Raw genomic sequence first — 22,938 nt, 5'->3', positions numbered from 1 at the left:
TTTACTGGCTTTATTCTGGCTCTACTTCTCAGTGCATTCTTGGGGGTCATCTATCTCGGCCATGGACATTGGGTAGATCAGTTAGACAACGCTGCCCTCTTAGTGCTCTCTTCTATGCCATTGCGACCAATCCCCTCTTAATGTATCTTGATCATCTTACAAACATAGGACAGATGACTGGTCTTAAAATCCGTGGGGCTGCATCTTTTTTGGCACAAGCATATGCTGATGATTCCTTCTTCATGCCACAGAATTCTCCCCGGGAAGTTCACATGCTTATGACCACTCTATCATTGTATGGATTGGCAGCGGGATTGCATGTCAATTTTGACAAATCTAAATTGCTTCCCCTGAAACAATGTGACTGGCATTCTATTCTTTGGCCAGGTCAGGTGGTGCATTTCAAAGATGTAGTCAGGCATTTGGGATAGATAGGATGGCACATCCTATAGGATCTTCCAAAGACTTCAACATAAACTGCAATACTGGAAAATTTCTACTTGGCCACTTCGTGTTAGGCTCAGAATAGTACAGTCTATTGTAATGTCCTATGTCCAGTTCTTATTGCCTTTGCTGTATGGGTCCTCCAGAGATATTTCAGCCTTTATGTCTCATGCTATGGAGCTAATCCTAGTCACGGTGGGCGTCCCCACTGAACACATGTGCACATCTAAACAAATATATATATATATATAAATAAATAAATATATTTTCTCTGGTTGACCGGAGTCAACACTCTTGATTATAATTAAAGAGCTTCGACCCAAGGTCAAGGCGCCTTAATTATAGCCAAGTCTCTCCAACCGAGGTTGGCACATCTTGGTTAACCGGGGTTAACCCCTCTTGGCGCATGCCAAGTCTTGTTGACCGAAGTCAACACTCTCTGACCGTAGTCAAGTTTACTTGACTAGAGTCAAGTATCTTTGACCGTAGTCAATCCTTTGACCATTAAAATAACTCTTTGACCGTAATTAACACATATAAAACTCTTTAATTATGATCAAATAAATGGTCAACTGTACTTTGACTTAGGATATTTACATTGTGGTGACATCCCCTCGGCTTCTATTCAGTTGACCTCAACTGAAAAGCTTCCTTGTAAACATCCAAAAGCTGTGGATGATCGGATAACATGTCTTCGTCCATCCACTTGGCATCTAATGCCGTATAATTCTTGAATTTTACAAGATACCTGTAAAATTCCTTACCCTGAGGGCCTTTACGTACAGTATGGTACACAATTTGCTCTGGCTGAAGGACTTTCTCCAGCTCATCCACTTCTGGTGGATCTTCTGATACTGGTTCTGTAGGCTCTGGTCCCTGAAATTTCTTTAGAAGACTCACATGGAATGCATTGTGAATCCTCCAATGCTCTGGCAATGCTAATCTGTATGCAACCTCATTTATTCTTTCTGTAACCCTGAAAGGGCCATAGTATCTGGGAGATAACTTTGCATACACTTTCTGTTTGCCTTTAAACTTGCGGAGCCTAGCTTTTTCAAACCTTAAAAGTATCCAGTCCCCTTCCTTGAGATCTAGCTGTCTCCTATGTTTATCTGCAGCCCTTTTATGTTTCTCTTGAGACCTTTCAATTGCTGTCCGGACTTGGCTGTAAGCTGTCTGGAGGTCTCTTACAAACTGATCAGCTGCAAATATTTCATCTTTAGTCCTCAATATAGGTGGCAAAATCACCTTTTCATATATGACTTCAAAAGGGGCTTTCCCTGTAGAGCTATGTACTGTATTATTGTAAGCAAACTCTACTAAGGGTAGGTACTTTTCCCAGTCTGAACTCTGGTCACCCACGTAGCATTTCAGCATATCCAAAATGGTAGAATTTGCTACTTCACTTTGACCATCCGTCTGGGGATGGAAAGAAGAAGAAAAATTCAGATTCGTCCCCATGTTATCAAATAAAGCTCTCCAGAATAGACTGGTCATTCTGGGATCTCGATCACTAACAATGGACTTAGGCATACCATGATGTTTAAAGATTTGTGCCATGAACATCTTAGCCATATGATCTGCCTTTATGGTTTTGCGAACCGGAATGAAATGAGCTTGCTTGCTGAATCTATCAATGATAGTCCAAATCCCATCATTCCCTGACTTTGATCTCGGCAAATCAAAAATAAAGTCCATTGTAATATTTTCCCATGGTGCCTGAGGCACGGGAAGAGGCATAAGTAGGCCAGGTGCCTTCTGTCTATGATACTTCATTTTCTGACACGTAAGGCATTCAGTAACAAACTGATGTATATCTTTCCGCATTCCTGGCCAAAAGAAATACCTCTCTAGTGCTAGAGTTGTTGCTGTAATCCCTCTGTGTCCAGCATAGGGAGGTGCATGGCATTCTTCCAAAATCTTTTTCCTCATCTCCTGGGTGATGCATAGGCAATGATCTTTCATTAAATACCCATCTTTCAGGGAATAGTGACTGGTAGATTGCCCTTCTTGCATTTGCTGTAAAATTTCACCAAAATCAGAATCATGAGCATATTGTTCCCTCATGCCTTCCAGGTCCTGATGATAAGCAATAGTCACATTATTGACGTGGGGTCTTCGGGACAAGGCATCTGCCACTCTGTTCCGAATTCCTGGGGTATGGACAATCTGAAAATGATACATTGACAGCATGTTTGCCCATTTCATATGCTTCTCTGAAAGCTTGGTCTGAGTCAAAAAGTATTTCAGACTTTGGTGATTTGTTTTGACAGTAAAATCTGCACCCAGAAGATAATGTTTCCAGGTATGGATAGCATGAATTACAGCCAATAACTCTTTCTCATAGATTCCTAAATATCTTTCCGCATCCCGAAGTCGTCTGCTTTCATAGGCTACTACATGACCATTCTGATGCAATGCAGCGCCAACACATTCTCCACAAGCATCACAATCCACATCAAAAGACTGATACAGATCCGGAACTACCAGAATAGGCTCTGTAGTCAACTTTTCCTTGAGTGTATTGAATGCTTTCTTCTGTGATAATCCCCATGTGAAAGCTGCATTTTTCTTAGTGAGGTCATGTAATGGAGCTGCGATATCAGCAAAATGTCTGATAAATCTTCTGTAGTAAGAACACAAGCCTAAAAAGCTTCGAACTTCATGCACAGTTTTCAGCTCTGGCCATTCCTGAATGGCACGGATCTTCGCTGGATCCATTTGTATCCCATTCTTGGATATTATATGCCCCAGATAGTGGATTTCTTCCAAGAAGAACTCACTTTTCTTGCTGTTTGCATAGAGCTGATGATTTCTCAGCTCTTGAAACACTATAGCAAGATGTTCTCTGTGCTCTTCCTCTGTCTTAGAAAAAACTAAGATATCATCAAAGAAAGTACCCGTAAAATGCCTGTACTTCCGGAAGATGCGATCCATCATTCTATTGAATGTGGCTGGAGCATTTGTCAACCCAAAAGGCATCACTAAGTATTCATACAACCCGAATGTAGTGCGGAATGCTGTCTTGTGCACATCCTGAGGCTGTATCCTCACTTGGTGGTAGCCACTCTTTAAGTCTATCCTGCTGAAAACTGAAGCTCCATTTAACTGATCCAGGACATCATCAATGCGCGGAATAGGGAATCTATTCTTGATGGTCATTTTGTTCAGTGCGCGATAATCGACGCACATACGGAATGAACCATCTTTCTTCTGTACTAACAGTACAGGGGAACAAAAAGGAGACGAGCTGGGCTGAATCAAGCCTTTGGACAGCAAGTCCTGTACCTGAACCATAATCTCCTCTCTCTGAGTCGCACTGACTCTATAAGGGGGTCTGTTTGGTGGCTCACTACCAGGCATTAACTCTATCTGATGATCTTCTGGTCTCTCTGGGGGTAACTCCCCTGGCAAAACATCAGAAAAGCAATCTTTAAAGTTTACAAGAAACTGAAACTTGTCTTTGTCTGCATCATTCATTTCAGCATGCATATCATTCTCTTTTTCTTTTACAAAAACCATGTACGCAGAAATTGCAGACTTTATTGCTTTACCGCATGAAACATCAGATACAATGGGGATAGTGTCCCCTTTATTCCTGGCAATTACACGCTGATTTTTCCCCCTATGCACAAATTCCAGCACTCTTTCAGGAAGAGTCAACTTCACTGCCTTGCGGTGAAACCAAGGCATCCCCAAAACTACATCATAATGTTTCAGTGGAGAAATGAAGAAGTCTTCCTGATCCACATAACTCTGAATATGAAGACGGAGCTTCCCTATCAAGGGAGTAACTGGCACAGGATTCCCACAAAACATTTGATCGGCATCCAAAGCCCTGCCTAACTCTTCCGTCTTTATTCCCAGCCTCAGGGCTAGATCCTCTGATATGAAATTATCAGTAGCCCCTGGATCAAATAAAATTAGCGCTTGCTGGTCTCTAACTTTGCCCCATGATAGCAGCAATTCTCGTTCTTCTGGGTTCAAAGCATGACCCAGTATGTCAGGAATTCCCCCCGCCATTGGCTTTTGCGGTCCTCGTGGCTTCTCTGCCTCTTTTCCCTTCGATGTTGAAGGCTTTTCTGGGCACTGGGCAGCCACATGCCCCTCTTTACCGCACCTGAAGCATTTCCCATCTCTACGGAATTCCGCTATCTGTTCAGGGGTGAATAGAGATTTGCCCTTATAGGTCTTTGAGAACTGAGTACCCCTCGGCTTCTGAGGCTGAAACCCTTTCTTTTCAGCCTTAGGGGACTCTTTCTTTTCTGATTTTGTAAAATCAGATTTCTTTTTATCAGCACGTCCTGCATGCAAGGATGGCATTGTAGATGGATCTTGTAGCGGCACAAGACTCGCTACTGAGGCTGAATGCATAAGATCTTGAATATTCTTTGCCCCCAAAGCATTCACTACTGCCTGAATTCTTGGAGTGAGACCTGCTCTGTACTTTCTCATCTGGGTACCTTTGGAGATCTTTTTGAACGGTGCAACTTGCAAATAAGCATCCCAGAACTTTTGGTTGTACCCATCCACAGTATCTCCTGCATCCATGTGCAAGCTGTCCCAGTCTTGAAGAACATGGTCTCTAAACTGTTTAGGCATGAACTGCTGGTAGAAGGCTTTCTTGAAGCCCTTCCACTTTCTTGGGGCTGACCCATCTGTGGTCAGTGCACTCCACCATGCACTAGCCGTTGCTGTTAAGTGTAGGCTGACCATTCTTAACTTGGAGGATTCTGAAAATTTCTCTGTACCGAATGCAGCATCAAACTGTCTGATAAACTGCAATGCTTTGTCTGTATGACCATACTGTCCATTGTAGGTCATAAACTTGACAGATTTTCCTCCCTCTTTAAATTCCCTGGTCGCTTTGGAAGACTTTCTCTTCCCAGACTTCTCGTGTTTCCTTCTTTTCCTGGATGGTTTATCTGATAAGGAAGAAGAAGACACAGAAGTCGAACTCGAGGTAGACGGTGATGGACTAGGAGATCGGTGATGACGCCTCGATCTCTTTTTACTATGGGACCGTCTCCTATGAGATCTATGAGATCTCTCTCTCTCAGACTGTACACGAGAGTGTGCCTCTGGCATTGGCACGTCATATACTGGATTAGGCATAGCTTCTGCTGGAAACAAATGCTGAGCCCTGGGATCCCTTTTTAGATTTTCCAGCTCTTGTATACGAGTGCGTACCATTTGTTCAAATTCTTGTTGAGTTTGCGGCACATTCCTCTGTCTTGGATGCACATCACTATCTTGAGAATCCCACTGGATAGGTGATTGATCCATATTCTGAGATCTGCAGATTTCTCACACAGTGCGGGTAACTGATGCACACTACTTTTGCTTTTCCAACAGAAAAAAAAAAGTACCTCAACAAGAGGTGTTTTGCATTCACAATCTATGCCAGTACTGGCTGTCAGTTCAAGGCATATACCCACACAGTTGCCAAAGCATCATCAACTATATTGCCCTTTTCTGGCTGCTGCAGAGGGCTTCAAAAAGCATCTGTTTTTCCCTCTTTTTACTGCTCAAAGGCATGCATACTCTTTTTTCTGCAAATCTCTGTTTTCTCTGCTTTCTCTGGTTTTCTGCTACTCTTCTGACAGTAAAAGTCTGACAGGCAGGGAAAAAAAATTGATAGCCAAAACTGTCTCTGCAACTGTCTTTTTTTTCTTTTTGAAAGAACAGTAACCAGATGGAGTAACTGCTAGTTAGTCTAACCAGACTAACTGGTTCTGGTCTGGTTAGTCTGTGACTGGATAGTTACTGTCTGGTCAAACTGACCAGACTGGTTCTGCTCTGGTCTGGTTTGGTTGGGCCAACTAACTGGACATCTGATCAAAGTCCAGCTAACCAGACTTACACTAACCACAGTTTTACCACCTGTCTGCCACGTGTCAGTGCTATGTCAGCATCTGAGCTGACTGCCACCTGTACTGCCACGTCAGGAATCCACACGTGTCTGCCACGTCACCTGCCACGTGTCAGAATACACACGTGTGCCACATCAGCACCTTGCAAGACCTCTGCCACGTGTCCTGCGCCACGTGTCCCGCGCCACGTCAGCGCCTGCAAACCTGCCCAAACTTTGGTCATAGTCTGTTCGTCGTTGCGCGTCGCGCCTTGGTGACCGTCAATCTTACGTTTGCACAGGAGCGGTGCTTTACAACTACCTCCACGCCTCTTTTCGCGACCCACGCTACAGCGCCTTCGTCACCTGCGAAAATCTCCACGGCACCCTGCGTGGGCTTTCCACTAGATATCTTTAGCCTCTTTATGCATCACTTCACGCATAGTTATTTGCTTCTCGTTAGCTCTGCGTCAGAACCATCATTTCTTCTGTGGTCGACTATGGCTCAGGATTTCGACCAGGGCTGCCCAACGAAACAGATTACGAAACACCAATTCAGCGCAAGCGCCTATAAAGCATAGCATTGAGCATCGATTGGCGATGCGAAACCTTCACCCGGTGACTCCCGTCTGTCCGGCTGCCTTTTTCGTTAATGCTTTTAATAAAGACATTTCGTCGATCGTCCGCAGGCCTACCAGCTAGCTCCTCTTAAGCTCCTTTGCTAGAATCGTCACAGCCTTGAGAGGCTATGAGCCTACGCTCTGATACCAATAAAACCGTACTGACTGTGAGAGACAGCTATGGCGTCACTGCAAAAACAGAATTGAACTCTTCAAAGCTCTCCCTCACTCCCTCTCTCTGAGCATACACTAGGGCCCAGGACAAATTGTCGGGTTGGACCCCCCCGAAGGTCTTTATTCATTTCAGAAAATCTATTACAGAAATTCAGCTTCAGCTTAGAGCTGTCTCGTAAGTCTCTCTCATAAAACGTGAAAAGAAAAAATCCTTCTTTTACAAGAGCTTCAAGCCCCATTCAAATTGGCAACATGCCACTTGTCTAAAATCTAGACTAAAACCTATTACAAGCCTCTAAGGGCTATTCTGGAGTCTTCAAAGCTCTCGGTCACACGAACCGCTTCCTAGGTGCTTGTCAGGCTCCCATTTCGCTTAGGAAAAATAATCCTTCCTAGTACCTGCAACAATTAATTAAAGCGCACCACCATGGTACCCATTAATTGTTAGCGCTTTGCATGCAAATAACACACTGTGGACTAATCCTAGTCACGGTGGGCGTCCCCACTGAACACATGTGCACATCTAAACAAATATATATATATATATAAATAAAAATATATATTTTCTCTGGTTGACCGGAGTCAACACTCTTGATTATAATTAAAGAGCTTCGATCCAAGGTCAAGGCGCCTTAATTATAGCCAAGTCTCTCCAACCGAGGTTGGCACATCTTGGTTAACCGGGGTTAACCCCTCTTGGCGCATGCCAAGTCTTGTTGACCGAAGTCAACACTCTCTGACCGTAGTCAAGTATCTTTGACCGTAGTCAATCCTTTGACCATTAAAATAACTCTTTGACCGTAATTAACACATATAAAACTCTTTAATTATGATCAAATAAATGGTCAACTGTACTTTGACTTAGGATATTTACATTGTGGTGACACATGTGTCAACATGAGGACTTCTGCTTATGGTCATTGGACTACAGATCATTCGGAGGTTGTCATTGGGAGATTCGTAGGGAAGATACTTGGCCCTCCTGTGTGCCCTCTCAAGCCACCTTAAGCGCCTTGTTACTGGTTTCCTCTCAGATCTTGTCCACCTTTCCATGCGTTGGATTAGCTAGTTGTTTGTAAGGCAGTATCCTTGCAAGCTTTCCGTCGCAACAGGTTCCTGTGTCCTCTTATGTGTAAGGCAGTATTGCAGCAAGTTATCTATCGCAACAGGTCTCGTGCTCTTTCATCCAAATCCCGTGCCCTGTTGATATAGCGTCGCGGCCTTTTTTCTGATTTGAATCTTCCTACTGAATCGAATAGCGTCAATGGCAGAAACAAATAAGTATTATGTCAAGAGAGCACTCTCTCCAGAACCTAAAAGACAATCAAGGGAGACTCTGCCCCCCATAGCTCCTTCATCTGAAGATGCTTCCTATGTGTTTGACATGTTGAATGAGGAATTTCAACAAGTAGAAGAGAATGGATGCTACCTGCTCCGGAACTCACTTACAAAATGAAGTTGCCTTCTCTTGTGCATCCTCTGAAGCAGCTCTCTCAAACTGCAGTCATCATCTTTTTCCCATGGAAAATACCCTCGGCTAATGATGTGGGACAATGGGTGAATTCCCTCCTAGGTGGATGCTATCTGGAAGGAGTCTATTTTACCTCCCGAGGATTTTATGAAGTTCATCTCTTGGATGCCTTGACAAAACAAAAGATGCTAGAAATGTCCCCTTTATTTTTTGGTCGTCAAATGGTGCACATCATGCCTTGGTCTCCTGATAAGGACTATCAGAATCTCATCAAGCATCTTTGCCCTGTATGGATTGAAGTGGTTGATTTTCCAGATTACATGAGAACAAAGCTTCCTGGCTTAGCGATGACATTGGGACAAGTGATCTGTCCCCCTCGTCCCACAGGTAATAAAAATCGTTTTTGCATCTTATGGGATACTGATAGACCAACCCCTCCTTCTATTGCAGTTGAGATTGAGGGTGTTCATTTGGGAAAGAAATATTTCACTTTGAAATGGGGCATTTTTGTTGGAGCTTGTTTCTCGTCACAAGTTTGGGCACCTAGCTTCTGAGTGTTCCTCTATCCTTCATCCGCCTCCTCCAGCTACCATTCCTCCGCCATCTAATAAAGGAGGTCAGAAGACATATGTGGAAAAGACTGAAGCCAAAGGAGCAAAGCCTACAGTTCATACAGAGAGCCAAGCCAATTCAGCTCAAAACAAGGATAAAGGAAAGAGCAAGCTAGTGGAAAATAATTCATCTTCTCACAAGGGTTGGCAGACTGCAAAGAAGACAGTGCCTCTTAAACAAAGACCTCTCCAATCTCGTAATTGGGATGCTTCTGCTCCTTCTCCTGGTCAACCATCTACCTCTTCGGACAGCCCCATCTCAAAGGCCTGGGTTAATGCAGTCAAGAAGGGTATTCGGCTTTGTGAAGCAGATGATCTAGTTAGTGAATTGGATTCTGAGGGTCAGCAAGACCCTGAGGCAATGGCAGAGATTTGATGCCTCCCTTTCTTTTTGAGGACTCCTCATTTCTCGTACATATCTTCATGCGTGCTTCTCTTAAATGTGTTTCTTACAATATACAGGCCCTCTGCAACCCGAATAAATGGAGGCTCCTTTGGCACTATATAAATAAAACTCATCCAGATGTTGTGTGTCTGCAAGAGCACAATCAGCATTCTTTTGCTGGCCAGCATGGGTTCTTTTCAGGATATGATATATTTTATGCAAGATCTGATCAATTCTCTGGGCTGTGCATTCTAGCCAGACATGATTTGCAGCCCTGGGTAGCATATAATGATCTTTGTCACTGATGGATGATTATCCAATGTATGATCAATGGAGAGATTTTTGAAATTGGTTCCTTGTATATCTCTCAAACTTCAGCTTCTAGAGCTCAAATGTGGGACTCCATAAAGCAATATCCTTGGTCCACAAATGCTATACTTTGTGGTGACTTCAATAATTCTCCTCACTGGCAGGACAATACCACACATAAATCCCATATGCTGCCCTCTGAAATTGAGCAATGGGAACATATGATTTCATCACTTCGTATCGCAGATTATGGACAGCAACTCACCCTTCAGTTTTAGGATTTACATATCATCATAATGCTTTTACAGAATATTGGGCCAGGCTTGATAGATGGTATCTTATTCATGCTCAGCAATATGATGATTATACATGTCAAATGTGGACTGATTATTCTCAACAACTATTTGATCACACTCCACTTTGGCTGAACTTTTCATTTGGCATGCCTCTGGATGACATGCAGCTCTCTTCAGTCAGACACTTACAGGTCAATCAATTATATCTTTCTCATGAAAAATTCCAGCAAATGATTCGATTGGCTTGCAGGCCATTGTTTTCTCATGCTCAGGAGGATCTGGACTTTGCTTGGAACTCTTTTGTACATCGTATTCAAAATGTCATCAAGGAATATGGAAGATGGTACATGGCAAAAACCAGGCAGCATATCCATTGGGCAAAATCATACAACCAGTCCTTGGTACAGATTAGCCATCAAAGGTCCCTTTCTGCTTCTGAGCAGAGTTCATTGTCTTGTGCTTCTTCCATAATTGATGCTAATGATAAACGCAAGCTTTTCAAATGGCAGACAAGGACTAGAGCTAAGCCTATGCTAGATAAGGGTTGTTCCTCAAAATCTTTCTTTCGGAATTTACATGCATATAGACAAAGTCAATCTATCATGAGAGTCAGAAAACCCGATGGTCTTTGAACCCAGACTTTATCTCAGCTAGACAAACAATGTCTGGATCATTTTCAGCTTCTTTTTTCTCAGCCATCTTCTTCTACTCCTCAGGTTGAATTGGCTCGGAGCAGATTTATTTAGCTTATTTCTCCTATTGTTTCTTTGCAAAAAGCTTCAATGCTGGAAATGTCTTTTTCAGATATTGAATTGGATGAAGCCCTCAAACATTTGGGTAAACATAAATCCCCTGGCTGGGATGGTTTGACGGTTGAATTTTTTGTAGCCTTCTGGGCTGAATTGAAGGGTCCAATTTTGAAGCTCATTAATGTAGCCTGGCAGCATCAACATCTTCCTTCAGCTTGGAAGCATGGTCTGGTTAAGCTTGTGCCCAAAAAACCCCTATGTGAGACTATGGATGACTGGAGGTCCATCACTTTGATGCCTATTATATATAAACTTATTGCTAAAATGTTGGTTCATCGGATAAAGGATATCCTTCATGATGGACTTCATCCCAGGCAATATGTTTTTGTTCCAAGAAGGAATATACATGATAATATCTCCAATACCCTCATCGCAATGGAATATTTTGTCCCCCTCGTCCCACAGGTCATTTTTGCATCTTATGGGATACTGATAGACCAACCCCTCCTTCTATTGCAGTTGAGATTGAGGGTGTTCATTTGGGAAAGAAATATTTCACTTTGAAATGGGGCATTTTTGCTGGACCTTGTTTCTCTGGTCACAAGATTGGGCACCTAGCTTCTGAGTGTCCCTCTATCCTTCATCCGCCTCCTCCAGCTGCCATTCCTCCGCCATCTAATAAAGGAGGTCAGAAGACTCATGTGGAAAAGACTGAAGCCAAAGGAGCAAAGCCTCCAGTTCATACAGGGAGCCAAGCCAATTCAGCTCAAAAAAAGGATAAAGGAAAGAGCAAGCTAGTGGAAAATAATTCATCTTCTCACGAGGGTTGGTAGATTGCAAAGAAGACAGTGCCTCTCAAACAAAGACCTCTCCAATCTCGTAATTGGGATGCTTCTGCTCCTTCTCCTGGTCAACCATCTACCTCTTCGAAGAGCCCCATCTCAAAGGCATGGGTTAATGCAGTCAAGAAGGGTATTCCGCTTTGTGAAGAAGATGATCTAGTCAGGGAATTGGATTCTGAGGGTCAGCAAGACCCTGAGGCAATGGCAGAGGCCTGATGCCTCCCTTTCTTTTTTAGGACTACTCATTTCTCGTACATATTTTCATGCGTGCTTCTCTTAAATTTGTTTCTTATAATATACAGGGCCTCTGCAACCCGAATAAATGGAGGCTCCTTTGGCACTATATAAATAAAACTCATCCGGATGTTGTGTGTCTGCAAGAGCATAATCAGCATTCTTTTGTTGGCCAGCATGGGTTCTTTTCAGGATATGATATATTTTATGCAGGATCTGATCAATTCTCTGGGCTGTGCATTCTAGTTAGACATGATTTGCAGCCCTGGGTAGCATATAATGATCTTTGTGGCTGATGGATGATTATCCAATGTATGATCAATGGAGAGATTTTTGAAATTGGTTCCTTGTATGCCTCTCAAACTTCAGCTTCTAGAGCTTGACTGTGGGACTCCATAAAGCAATATCCTTGGTCCACAAATGCTATACTTTGTGGTGACTTCAATAATTCTCCTCACTGGCAGGACAATACCACACATAAATCCCATATGCTGCCCTCTGAAATTGAGCAATGGGAACATATGATTTCATCACTTTGACCGTAGATTAAAGGACAGCAACTCACCCTTCAGTTTTGGGATTTATTGATCTTGTTTCTGCTACTGTTTCTTTGCCAAAAGCTTCATTGTTGGAAGTGTCTTTTTCAGATATTGAATTGGATGAAGCCCTCAAACATTTGGGTAAACATAAATCCCCTGGCTGGGATGGTTTGATGGTTGAATTTTTTCTAGCCTTCTGGGCTAAATTGAAGGGTCCAACCTAGAAGCTCATTAATGTAGCCTGGCAGCATCAACATCTTCCTTCAGCTTGGAAGCATGGTTTGGTTAAGCTTATGCCCAAAAAACTCCTATGTGAGACTATGGATGACTGGAGGCCCATCACTTTGATGCCTATTATACATAAACTTATTGCTAAAATGTTGGTTCATCGGATAAAGGATATCCTTCATGATGGACTTCATCCCAGGCAATATGGTTTTGTTCCAAGAAGGAATATACATGATAATATCTCCAATACCCTCATCGCAATGGAATATGCTAAATATTGAGCTCAAGATGTTTTGGTCATCCAGGTGGATGTGGCAAAGGCATTTGATACCGTACAGTGGGATTATGTCTCTCAAATCATGTCTAAACTTGGTTTTGGGCCAAAGCTAGTGAATGTCATATATTGGCTTTACTCAGATTCCATTGCTCAATGCTTTATAGGGAATCATTTGTCTGAGTCTTGGACTCTAGGACGATCAGTTCGACAGGGATGCCCTCTGAGTGCTTTGCTCTATGCTATTGCTTCACATCCGTTGCTTCTTTATATGGATCATCTGGTTGATACTTGACAGTTAGTGGGGCTTCAGATTCCTGGCTCACGGCCTTTCAATGCACAGGCTTATGCAGATGATTCTTTCTTCATGCCAAAGAATAGTCCTCTGGAGCTTCGATTATTGATGGATACCCTTTGTGATTTTGGGTTGGCAGCTGGTCTAAAAATGAATTTTCAGAACTCAAAACTCTTGCCTCTCAAGCATTGTGACTGGCATGTTATCCTTTGGCCCGGCCAGATTATTCATCCGGAAAACATAGTAAGACATTTGGGCTATCCAATTGGCTGGAAAATCAGAAATAAGCAACAAATGTCTTGGGTATTTAACAAAATTCAGGACAAATTAGAATATTGGAAGATCTCCACTTGGCCTTTGCATGTTCGGCTTCGAATTGTCCAGTCCATTGTTTTAGCTTATGTCCAGTTTTAACTTCCTTTATTACATTGGTCATCTCGAGATCTCTCTTCTTTTATGTCTCAAGCCATGGAGATTTTTTGGAAAACTAAGCCTCATAGAAAAGCTTTAAGGTTGCTCAAAATGGACCTACTTTGCTCACCAAGAATGCATGGTGGTTTGAATATTCTAAACATCAAATTTCATGTGTTGGCAAGAAAGATCATTATGCTCAAGGCTTTACAAATGCTTATGGACATTGGCTAGTTGATCCATCGGAAGTAGTACTTGGCAAGTTTCAAGGTAAAATACCTGGTTGTCCGTTTTCTACTGCCTTGATTCAGGATTGGAAGAAAGTGCTCTCTCGCATCAAATGGTCTCCCCATCTTGCTTCCATAGCTTCCTCGCTTCGAATGGAAAGCCTTCATTGGAGTGCTGTTTTTTACTCTCCTCTTGCTGTACAACAACCAGTCAGAGCTTACAATCTCATGAAGTTGGGCATCCGGTTCATTGATGATGTGGTAGATACTCAGGGGCATATTCTCTCTTTTCCGGCAGCATGCCAACACTACAATCTTGGGATGCATCATAGACCCATATGGAAAGCTATTGCAGATCTCTTACTCCCTTTGGTTCCGATTCCAACATTGGAAGTAAGAGACAAGCTTCCAAATTGGCATCTTCAGTCTTCAAGTCCAGGATTATCCTCTTAGCCTTTGCATCTATTGACTTCCATACAGGCTTATCGATTGATATTACCTCCTCCATGGATTGCTCATCATGCAAATTCTCTTTGGCATCTGAATAAGTCTTTAACTTGGTGGAAAGGAAAATTGAAATTGATATGGAAGTTGAAAATGCCATTGAAGCAAAGACTCTTTCTCTGGAGATGTATTGTTGGTATTTTTCCAGTGGGAGTGAAATTGGCTCAAAGAAGGATTTCCTCTCCTCTTTGTCCAAGATGTCATCATACTCCTGAGAGTATTCAGCAGTTATTGTGGTTTTGTTCATATTCTAGAGACCTTCTAGACAAGATCTCCTATTTTTTATCTCTCAGATTTCCTGCACACAGGTTCTCGAGGTTTTTCTGGATGTTTGGCAGATTATCAGCTTCTTTGTCACATTATTCTCTTTTCTTTCATTGGACCAGATACTGAGCCTTATGGACCCTCTGCATACAGCGAAATCATACATATCTGAATTCACCCCTTCGGCACCCTTATGAATTTTTTTGGGCCTCATTACGGCAATCCTTATATGGTGCCTTGCATGAGGAAGATTTGGATGTTTCTTGCATTCATCTTTTCTTTTACTGTTTCTGATGGATAGGGCATTGGCTCTTTTCTTGAGGACTGCCCTGTTGTAAAATGGATGTTTCGTAATATAATTTTCTTAGTTTCACCCAAAAAAAAAAAAAAGTGTGTGTGTGTGTGTGTATTTACACACTGCCATCAATTAGATAATAATATAACTCAATTTAGGACAATCAAATTAACCAGCTGAATTATTTATTGCTGTTCTAACCATTGGGCTGGTTTTGTATTATCATAATCCAAGCCAGCCTGTGTATGACCCGAACCAGCCCAGAGATTGAACTCCTGCTTGTGGCAGAGTTGATTCCAACTATGGAGGCCTTTCTTGAAGAGAACACTTGCTTTAGTAAACTCCACATCGTTTAGTGGATACTGCTTAAAGAAAAGAGAGACCCATATAGAGTCAATGCCCATGAAAGCACCTTTGCCTAAAAAGACTATTTGACTCTTGATTTGCTCAAAGGCCTGCCAGAGAGATTTTCAAGGCTAGCTCCCCTTCCCAAGAAAAAGCTCCCTCTAGGTTTCAAAAGATTTCAGAATAAACCCAATGTCTACTAAGCTTTGAAATCCCAACCAAAGAAGAAAAACTTCAATTGCAAAAAGGAAGGAAAAAGCAAAAAATAAGAATAAGAAATGGAGAGAGAGAGAGAGAGAGAGAGAGGAGTTAAATTTCCACCACAACACAACCTAACAAAAAAAGAAAAGAAAAGAAAAAAACAACTAATTGGGACATCCAAGGATTTAGAAGTCTCACGCTCTTTTGAAAAGACAGTTCTTCTAGGCTTGGTATTAATAAGGACTTTCAAGATGATGTTTTCAAGTGTCAAAAGTGCCCATTAAATAAATTAGAACGTCTTTAGCTAGGTGGTTCGCTCCATCTGTTGGAGATCCGATCTGGCAAATGGGAAAGTATCTCTATAGATTTTGTCATCGATTTTACCAAGTTTACATACTATTCATGACTCTTGTGTGTAATAGTTGATAGATTGACGAAGATGGCTCATTTTGTTCCAACTAGGAAATTGTGAAAATCCCGAAGTTGGCAAGATTCTTTGACTAAGGCATTTTAAAGTTGTATGGTTTATGAGCTTGTATTGTTAGTGACCAAGATAGTAAGTTTGATATCCATTTTGGAGAGCTGTATTACATAACTAGAAAACTAGGTTGATTATGAGCACGCCTGATTATTTACAATCGGATGGTCCAACAGTCTGTGTTGTTTTTTGCCAAAAAAAGAATAGACTTATGCTAGTAAAAGGTAAAAACTTAGAAAGCGATTTCCTAATATTGTTGTGGGGACTTCAACTCTTCTCAAGTGGGAGAAAATGTACATCAAAACAGCACTCATTTTTGTTGTTGTGATATTACAGTTGTATAGTTTTGGAGTTTTGGACAATTTCAAGTATTTGGATTATGGTTTTATAGCAGTGGTTTTGGGATCTAATTTAAGCATTGTATAACAACATCTCTTCTGAGAGGATGCCTTGGGTTACGAAATTAGGAAGTAAAGACAACGGTCACTAGTTATTGGGGTTGGAGTGACCCTAAGGCCTAGAAATACATAGTTAGGATAGTTAGGACAAAGAGCACTAGCCCTAGGTCCTAATTGTACGAAGAGTTCTAAGTGTAGCTAGTACACGTTTAGTAATGGGCTTAGGAGGGACAACTTGTGTACTTGGGGGTTCTAGAGTGTGTCTAGCTTGCTGATCTATGGAGATTGGGTGATAAACAATTCCTATTATGCTTTGTAGTATGTGCTCCTACACTAGGTTTGAACAGACAACACTCCCTAAGATGCTTTATTATGTGAGACATGGCGGATCCACATGGATAAATGGGTTGATCTCCATTGCTAAGGAGAATCATGATTTATTTATTTTTCAATTTGCATATATGTTTACTGACCACATGTGTGAGTTTTTCCCCGAGTTCTGCTTGCAAAATTTCACATGCCCAACTGGTTATCTATTGCGAATCCAATGCATTGGTCACTTATAGTCACTTATAGTATCATGGATATTTACTCTTTTCATAATTTTTAGAGGATACACCATCATCTTATGGTAGTGGAACCTTTCGTAATGTTAGCCACAATTGACATTGAGATTGGGATGCTCCATACATCCACAGGGTTTCCGTACCAACTCATGGGGTTTATATGCCGTGTAGTTGCTATGGTTTTATACTAGGCCTTGGGGGTGAGCTTTGGTGTGCTATGAGGACAGAACAAGGTTTCATAGGTTAAGCCTGAGAGTTGGTAGTAATCTCTGGAACCAGTTGAGTGTATTCATTTAAACCTGGCCACTTCCATGCACATTAGATAGTACACATCAAAGCCTAACTGCTAGTTTTAGTTTAATTCTGATAAGTCTAGCTTGCATTATGGCATTAGCAAGCCTAAGGTACATTAAATGGTCTAGGCCAGATGTGTAAGTAATGGTGTGCATGGGTAGAAGAGTCATGGGACAAATTAATTTATTTCCTTTCTATCCTAATTAATTACTTGTTTAGGGGACAGCGGTGCATCAAGCTGCTGCTGCTGAGCCACCACGCTGCTCCCTGGCTGCCCCGCTGCCCTGCCCCTTCTGCCCCCTTCTGCAGCCCTTCGCCTCCCCGCCGCACTTCGCCCCTACTGCCTCCCCCTCCGCTCGCTGCCCCCCCCCCCCCCCCCCCCCTTCCCCCCCCGCCATCTTGCCTTCCCCCCGTCACCTCCACCTCCCCGGCCTCTTCCGCCTCCTCCTCCTCCGCTCCCTCCTCCTCTCCCTCGCCGGCTCCCCTGGCGGACAGTGGACATCCTTTTGATTCAGGAGCACATGTTTTCAGCATCAGACATCAGACAATGACACCACCTTCTCCCAGGGAGAGGTCCGGAGGAGTGGTCCCCCGTAGTAGGACGAAGCAGAGGGTTCTGCATCTTGGTCTCAGAGACTTTAGCTCCAGAGGTTTACGATTTGTTTGATCCGGAAAGGAGGAGATAGATCAGACATCCGGTAGTGGAGACCGATCACTCTGCTTGATATTGCATACAAGATCCTCACCAAGGTCTTGAGCTTGCAGTTATGGTCCCATTTTACTGACATCATCCACGACACGCAGACCGGGTTCGTCCAGGAGCGCAGCATCTTGGACAACATCTTCACGTTCTGGGAGGCAGTGGATTGGTCCTGGGAGGAGTCACAGCCGCTGGCTGTCCTCCTCTTGCATTTTGAGAAGGCCTATGACAAGGTGGAGTGGTCCTTCCTTGCGGAGATTGGCTTTCTCAGACAAATGGGTAAGAGGAGTTTTTGTGCTTTATGCAGGGAGCTCTAGGCAGATGCTTATCGGAGGACACACCGGCAAGGCCTTTCTTCTCGCTCTCTCGGTCCGCCAGGGCTGCCCACTCGCTCCCTTCCTTTTCTTGTTCGTGGCGGGGGCATTGGGCTATTACTTGAGATCATAGGTGGCGGGCCTCACAGGGTTGAGGCTCCCAATCAGATAGTAGTAGGAGCTGCTTGACTCGGAGTTTGCAGATGACATGGCCTTGTATGTTGAGGGCACTACAACGAGTTTGGAGAGAGTTAGGGGCGCCCTGGCTATTTACTGCGAGGCCTCGGATGCACGGATCAACTAGAAAAAATCCATAGGTTTCTCCACAGGCTATGAGGAGACACAGGAGATTCGTGAATGGGGGAGTGACTTTGGCTTCAGATGGATACCGCTGGGCCAGACAACGAGATACCTCGGATGCCAAGTTGGTATTGACATAACAGCAGAGCAGTAGATCTCCTCGGTCCTTGAGAGTGTTCGGCACAAGCTTCTCTACTGGATCTCGGCCAAACTCTCCCTAGCAAGTTGTGCCTTCGTGGCAAACTAGGTCCTTGCCACGGCCTGGTATATTGCTTCCTGCTGGTGCTTTCACAAAGGATGCATTGGGCAGCTCCGATGGTTGGTTCAGAACTTCCTTTAAGCAGGCTCGAGCGGCAAGAGGAACACTAGAGCCCGGGTCGCGTGGCATACGGTGATCATGCCTTAGGCACTGGGAGGTTTGGGTATCATTGATCCAGAGATGCAAAGCAGAGCCCTCCTGGGCAAGTTGGTTATCGCGGCCTCACCTTAGGTGCAGAGCCTTGGAAGCTCCGCTTACAGCAAGGGCTTCTAAGAAACATCCCACGCACTAGGGGGCAGTGGCAGCTTTCACACAGATGGATCTTCTTTGAGGCCCCCCTTACGGGGAAGGGTTCCCCCTTATGAGGAGCCTCCACAGGGTCTGGCAGAGACTAGTAGGGAGTCTCATTCGTGCTCCACCCAGATGTAGAGAGGAGTTTGAGCGTCAGTCCCTTATGTGGCACCCAGAGATCAAAGATCAGGAGGGGTGTATGCTCGGACATCGGACTCACATGAGTTGGGCACAATGGGACAGTGGTCCGGTCGGGTCTTTTGGCAGATGGGACAGATTACCCATGGAGGGAGAGGCGAGGCTTGACTCCGTAGCGCATTTGCGAGGGGCAGGGCAGCGGATGAGATAGATTGATCTAGCCATTCCTGAGTCCTGGTGGGAGGGACTTTGAGTATGAAGGGACATTGTCCCCTTGAGAATGATGATGCATCAAGGCAACAGGACCTGGAGGCCTACTTAAGCCACTCACTGAGAGAGACCCTGAGATGGATGGGAGTCTTGATGGGATTCACTGGCAGATGATCAGAGTGGTGGGACGTTTGGGGAAGGAGTGGCACATTGACCCCCCTTGTATCTCAGAGTAGGATGCCCCCAAATGGCGCCTTTGGCTGTGGGAGGGTAGACCCTTGAGGGAGGTCCAGTGGGATCCGGGAGAGTGGTTCTGGCCTTCCGGGAGCGGCCTAGCCGAGCAGTGGATGAGGTGCCCTTCTTTTCCTACACCACACGGATTGGCAGGAGGCTTCATGGACTCTTCGAGGTGGACCCCCTTGAGGGAGAGGCATTGGGTAACCCAGAGAGTGCCCTAGGATGTTTGTTTCAGGTTTTGGACGCGGTTATGGTGCAGTTTGCGGCCAAGGAAGATATCCTACTTCTTCTGGCTGGCTGCCCACGGAGGCTTGCCCATCAGACCGAGGTTGGAGCAGATGCGAGTGGAGGGGCAATGCCATTATTGCTCCAAAGTTTCTAGTTTAGCGAATTCTGTATACGGTGTGTGAAGATTTTTGAAAAGCCCAAACTTGTCTTGTACATAGGTACATGTGTGATGTTCAACTTGTGTGTGTGCTTGCTGGCATTCAATCAGATTTTGTGCAAGTAGCTTTTGAGCACTTCATGGTATCTAGGGTCGGGATTGTGTTCATCATATGTGGATGGTCAGTGGGCGATTAGATGCTAAGTGATTGTGGCATGCATTGGTGTGTTAAAGGTTGGATATAGGCACTAATTGCCTTGGTATAGTTTGAAGGAAGGATTGAGAGAGTGGTGAAAAGGCAAAATGACGTGGCTATAATAAAAAAGGCATGCATGAAAAGGGCTACGTGATGATCTAGATTGAAAACACATACATGGAGAAGGCGGCAGGAGATGGTCTAGAAGCATATCGTGGGATTGATGGTGACATCACTGGTCTCCTGGAGACTATCCCGCACTTCCTTTGGAGCTATCGTAGTGCAGCGAGGATATGGATGGGAGCCCTCAGGATCATGACCCGTATGCAGAGTCTTCATAGGGACTACAGTTGGGGGATGGTGGCATGGTTGACGGAGGGAGGACACGCGTTTCAAATTGATGAGATCTCCCCAGTCTACCGGATATACGGTCAGAGCATTCAAAGGATAGCGCTCCATGTGGCAGTCCCTCCTGACAGCGTAGCTCCTCCTCCTCATCCTCCGAAGGACATCGTTTGGGAGGTGGTAGCGAGTATCATTGTGTGGAACATTTGGGTGGCTCGTTGCAGTCTCGTGATGGGTGAGCACTCAGTTCCACCCTCGGCTACCTTGGTTTCCATCTGGCAGGATATCATCTATACACTACGCTCCACTTGGGAGCGTGGGACTGATGGGAGCCCTCAGGATCATGACACGTATGCAGAGTCTTAATAGAGACTACACCTAGGGGAGGTGGCTTGGTTGACAGAGGGAGGACTCGCATTTCAGATTGATGAGATCTCCCCAGCCTATCGGATATAGGGTCAGAGCATCTAGAGGATTGCACTCCACGAGGCAGTCCCCCCTGACAGTCTAGCTCCTCCTCCTCCTAAGGAGGACCGTGTTTCGGAGGTGGTAGCCAACATCACAGCTTGGAACATTTGGGTGGCTCGCCGCAGTCTTGTGATGGGGTGAGCACCCGGTTACACCCGCGGCTACCCTAGTTGCCGTATGACAGGATATCATTTATAGTCTACGGTCCACCTGGGAACGCGGGACCCCAGGCTCCAGGGCGACTATCGAGAGGTGTGCTCGTTTCTGCAAGGCTTGGCGTGCAGTTGTTTTCTACATCTTCACTTTGCGAGGGATTCGCTGCCTGTATAGTCCCCCCACTTGGCTGTCAGCCCCAGTTCCAGAGATCCCCTAGGCAGTGAGCTGGGTTTCTCTGGAAAAGGCCGGTTTTTTCTTTCAGCCTTTTCCGGTTTTTACCATACTCAGCAGCTTTGGTTCCTTTCTTTGAAAAAAAATAAAATAAAGGAGTGACAATATATTTAGAATTCTCCTTGTGTGTGTGTAATTTTAAATTTTTGGGTTATGTGGAAAGTGCCGAAATACTATTGTTTCTCATTATTTAGGTTTTGAATCATGTATGAATGATGGGTGTTATTGTTGATTTCATTTTTCAAGTGTCGATTGAATAGATCTCTAGAAACACGCTTCCATTGACAGACTTAGACGCTGGCATGGTATGCAGTTACACATCATGTACTTGTTTTTCATTGACTACTTTGGTTTTCAAAGGCATTAATCTCTCATTCTTTCTTTCTCTCGTCACTGAAAGCTCTAGATTGGGTTAAGATATCTCAGTGTTGAGTGTAGCTAGGGGCTTCCTATCAATGTATCTTAGCATCTATGATGACACTATAAGAGTTTGGCAGGCTTTTGTGTGACACCCATGAACAAGTCACTGAGTTGACCTTATGCTTTTTGAATTCTATATAGGATTTATGGGTAACCTTTGACCAATGGTCCCATTCCTCATGCTTGCCTTCGACTTTCCCTTTCTTGAATTCTTGTTGTTGCTACGTTGTCTTTCTCCATTTCCTTCATCGCAAGAATCAGTTTGAAAGCTAGAGATGATACATAGTTGCCACGCAAACAGTTTTGTTTACATTGAAAATCTTTCATTTTCTAAGCGAAGGAAGGTGTGACAAAAGTTGTTGTGTGTGTTTAATTGTTTGTGATATATACTTGACTATGTGCAGTCACTTTTCTATTGTAGCTAATCATTGATGGCTTTTGGGGGATGTGGAGTTGAGGCAGAACAGGTAAAGGTGAGGAATCTTAAGCTCGTTGGGAGTGATGCTTGGAATCTCATGCTTGAAGGAGAGGCAGAGAAGCAGGTTTGTTTTGCTATGTCTTTTGTTCTCTGTTTTTCTATTGCTGAAATTTTGGAAATTCATCGTGCTTGTCTTTGAACTTCAAATTTTGCTAGCCCTATGTAGATCTTTTACTCCTTATCTATCACAACATCATCTATATTTGGAAATGTACAGTATGTTATCATTCCAATGGACAAGATATTGCGTGATTGAAATCCATTTTGATGGCGATATAGAATAAGAAACAATTCAGATTATTCACTCACAATGTCCTTTAGCAGACCATACAAGTAGAAGAATTGCGCGATGGGGCATCTGATAAGAGACACAAAATAATGTGTCAGTCACTTTGTTTTGGCTAGGTGTGATATTTGATATCATAAAAGCATGTGAGTATTTTAGTCCATTACATCGATTTGCTCACGTATCTGGAAGAGGATCGTTGGGAAGCATTGGGTTGTG

General features: G+C 43.8%; 1 protein-coding gene across 5 annotated transcripts in view; it reads left to right on the top strand.

Annotated features, from left to right (window-relative positions):
• Positions 1 to 22,938, top strand: part of LOC147895746 (Pseudouridine synthase family protein) — a 160,022-nt gene that overhangs the window by 48,184 nt on the left and 88,900 nt on the right. For all 5 annotated transcript variants that reach the window (XM_087382536.1, XM_087382533.1, XM_087382537.1 and 2 more), the window contains exon 10: positions 22,423 to 22,497. In XM_087382536.1, the coding sequence (XP_087238662.1) occupies positions 22,423 to 22,497 (75 nt within the window). The remainder of the gene's footprint in view (positions 1 to 22,422; positions 22,498 to 22,938) is intronic.

The sequence above is a fragment of the Dipteris shenzhenensis genome, chromosome 12 (genome assembly GCF_047967505.1).
Source record: "Dipteris shenzhenensis isolate YYH24624 ecotype China chromosome 12, Dip_SZ_1.0, whole genome shotgun sequence".
In the NCBI taxonomy this organism is placed as follows: domain Eukaryota; kingdom Viridiplantae; phylum Streptophyta; class Polypodiopsida; order Gleicheniales; family Dipteridaceae; genus Dipteris; species Dipteris shenzhenensis.
The sequence above is the reverse complement of the archived record's forward strand: the minus strand, read 5'-3'. Positions and strand labels throughout refer to the sequence as shown.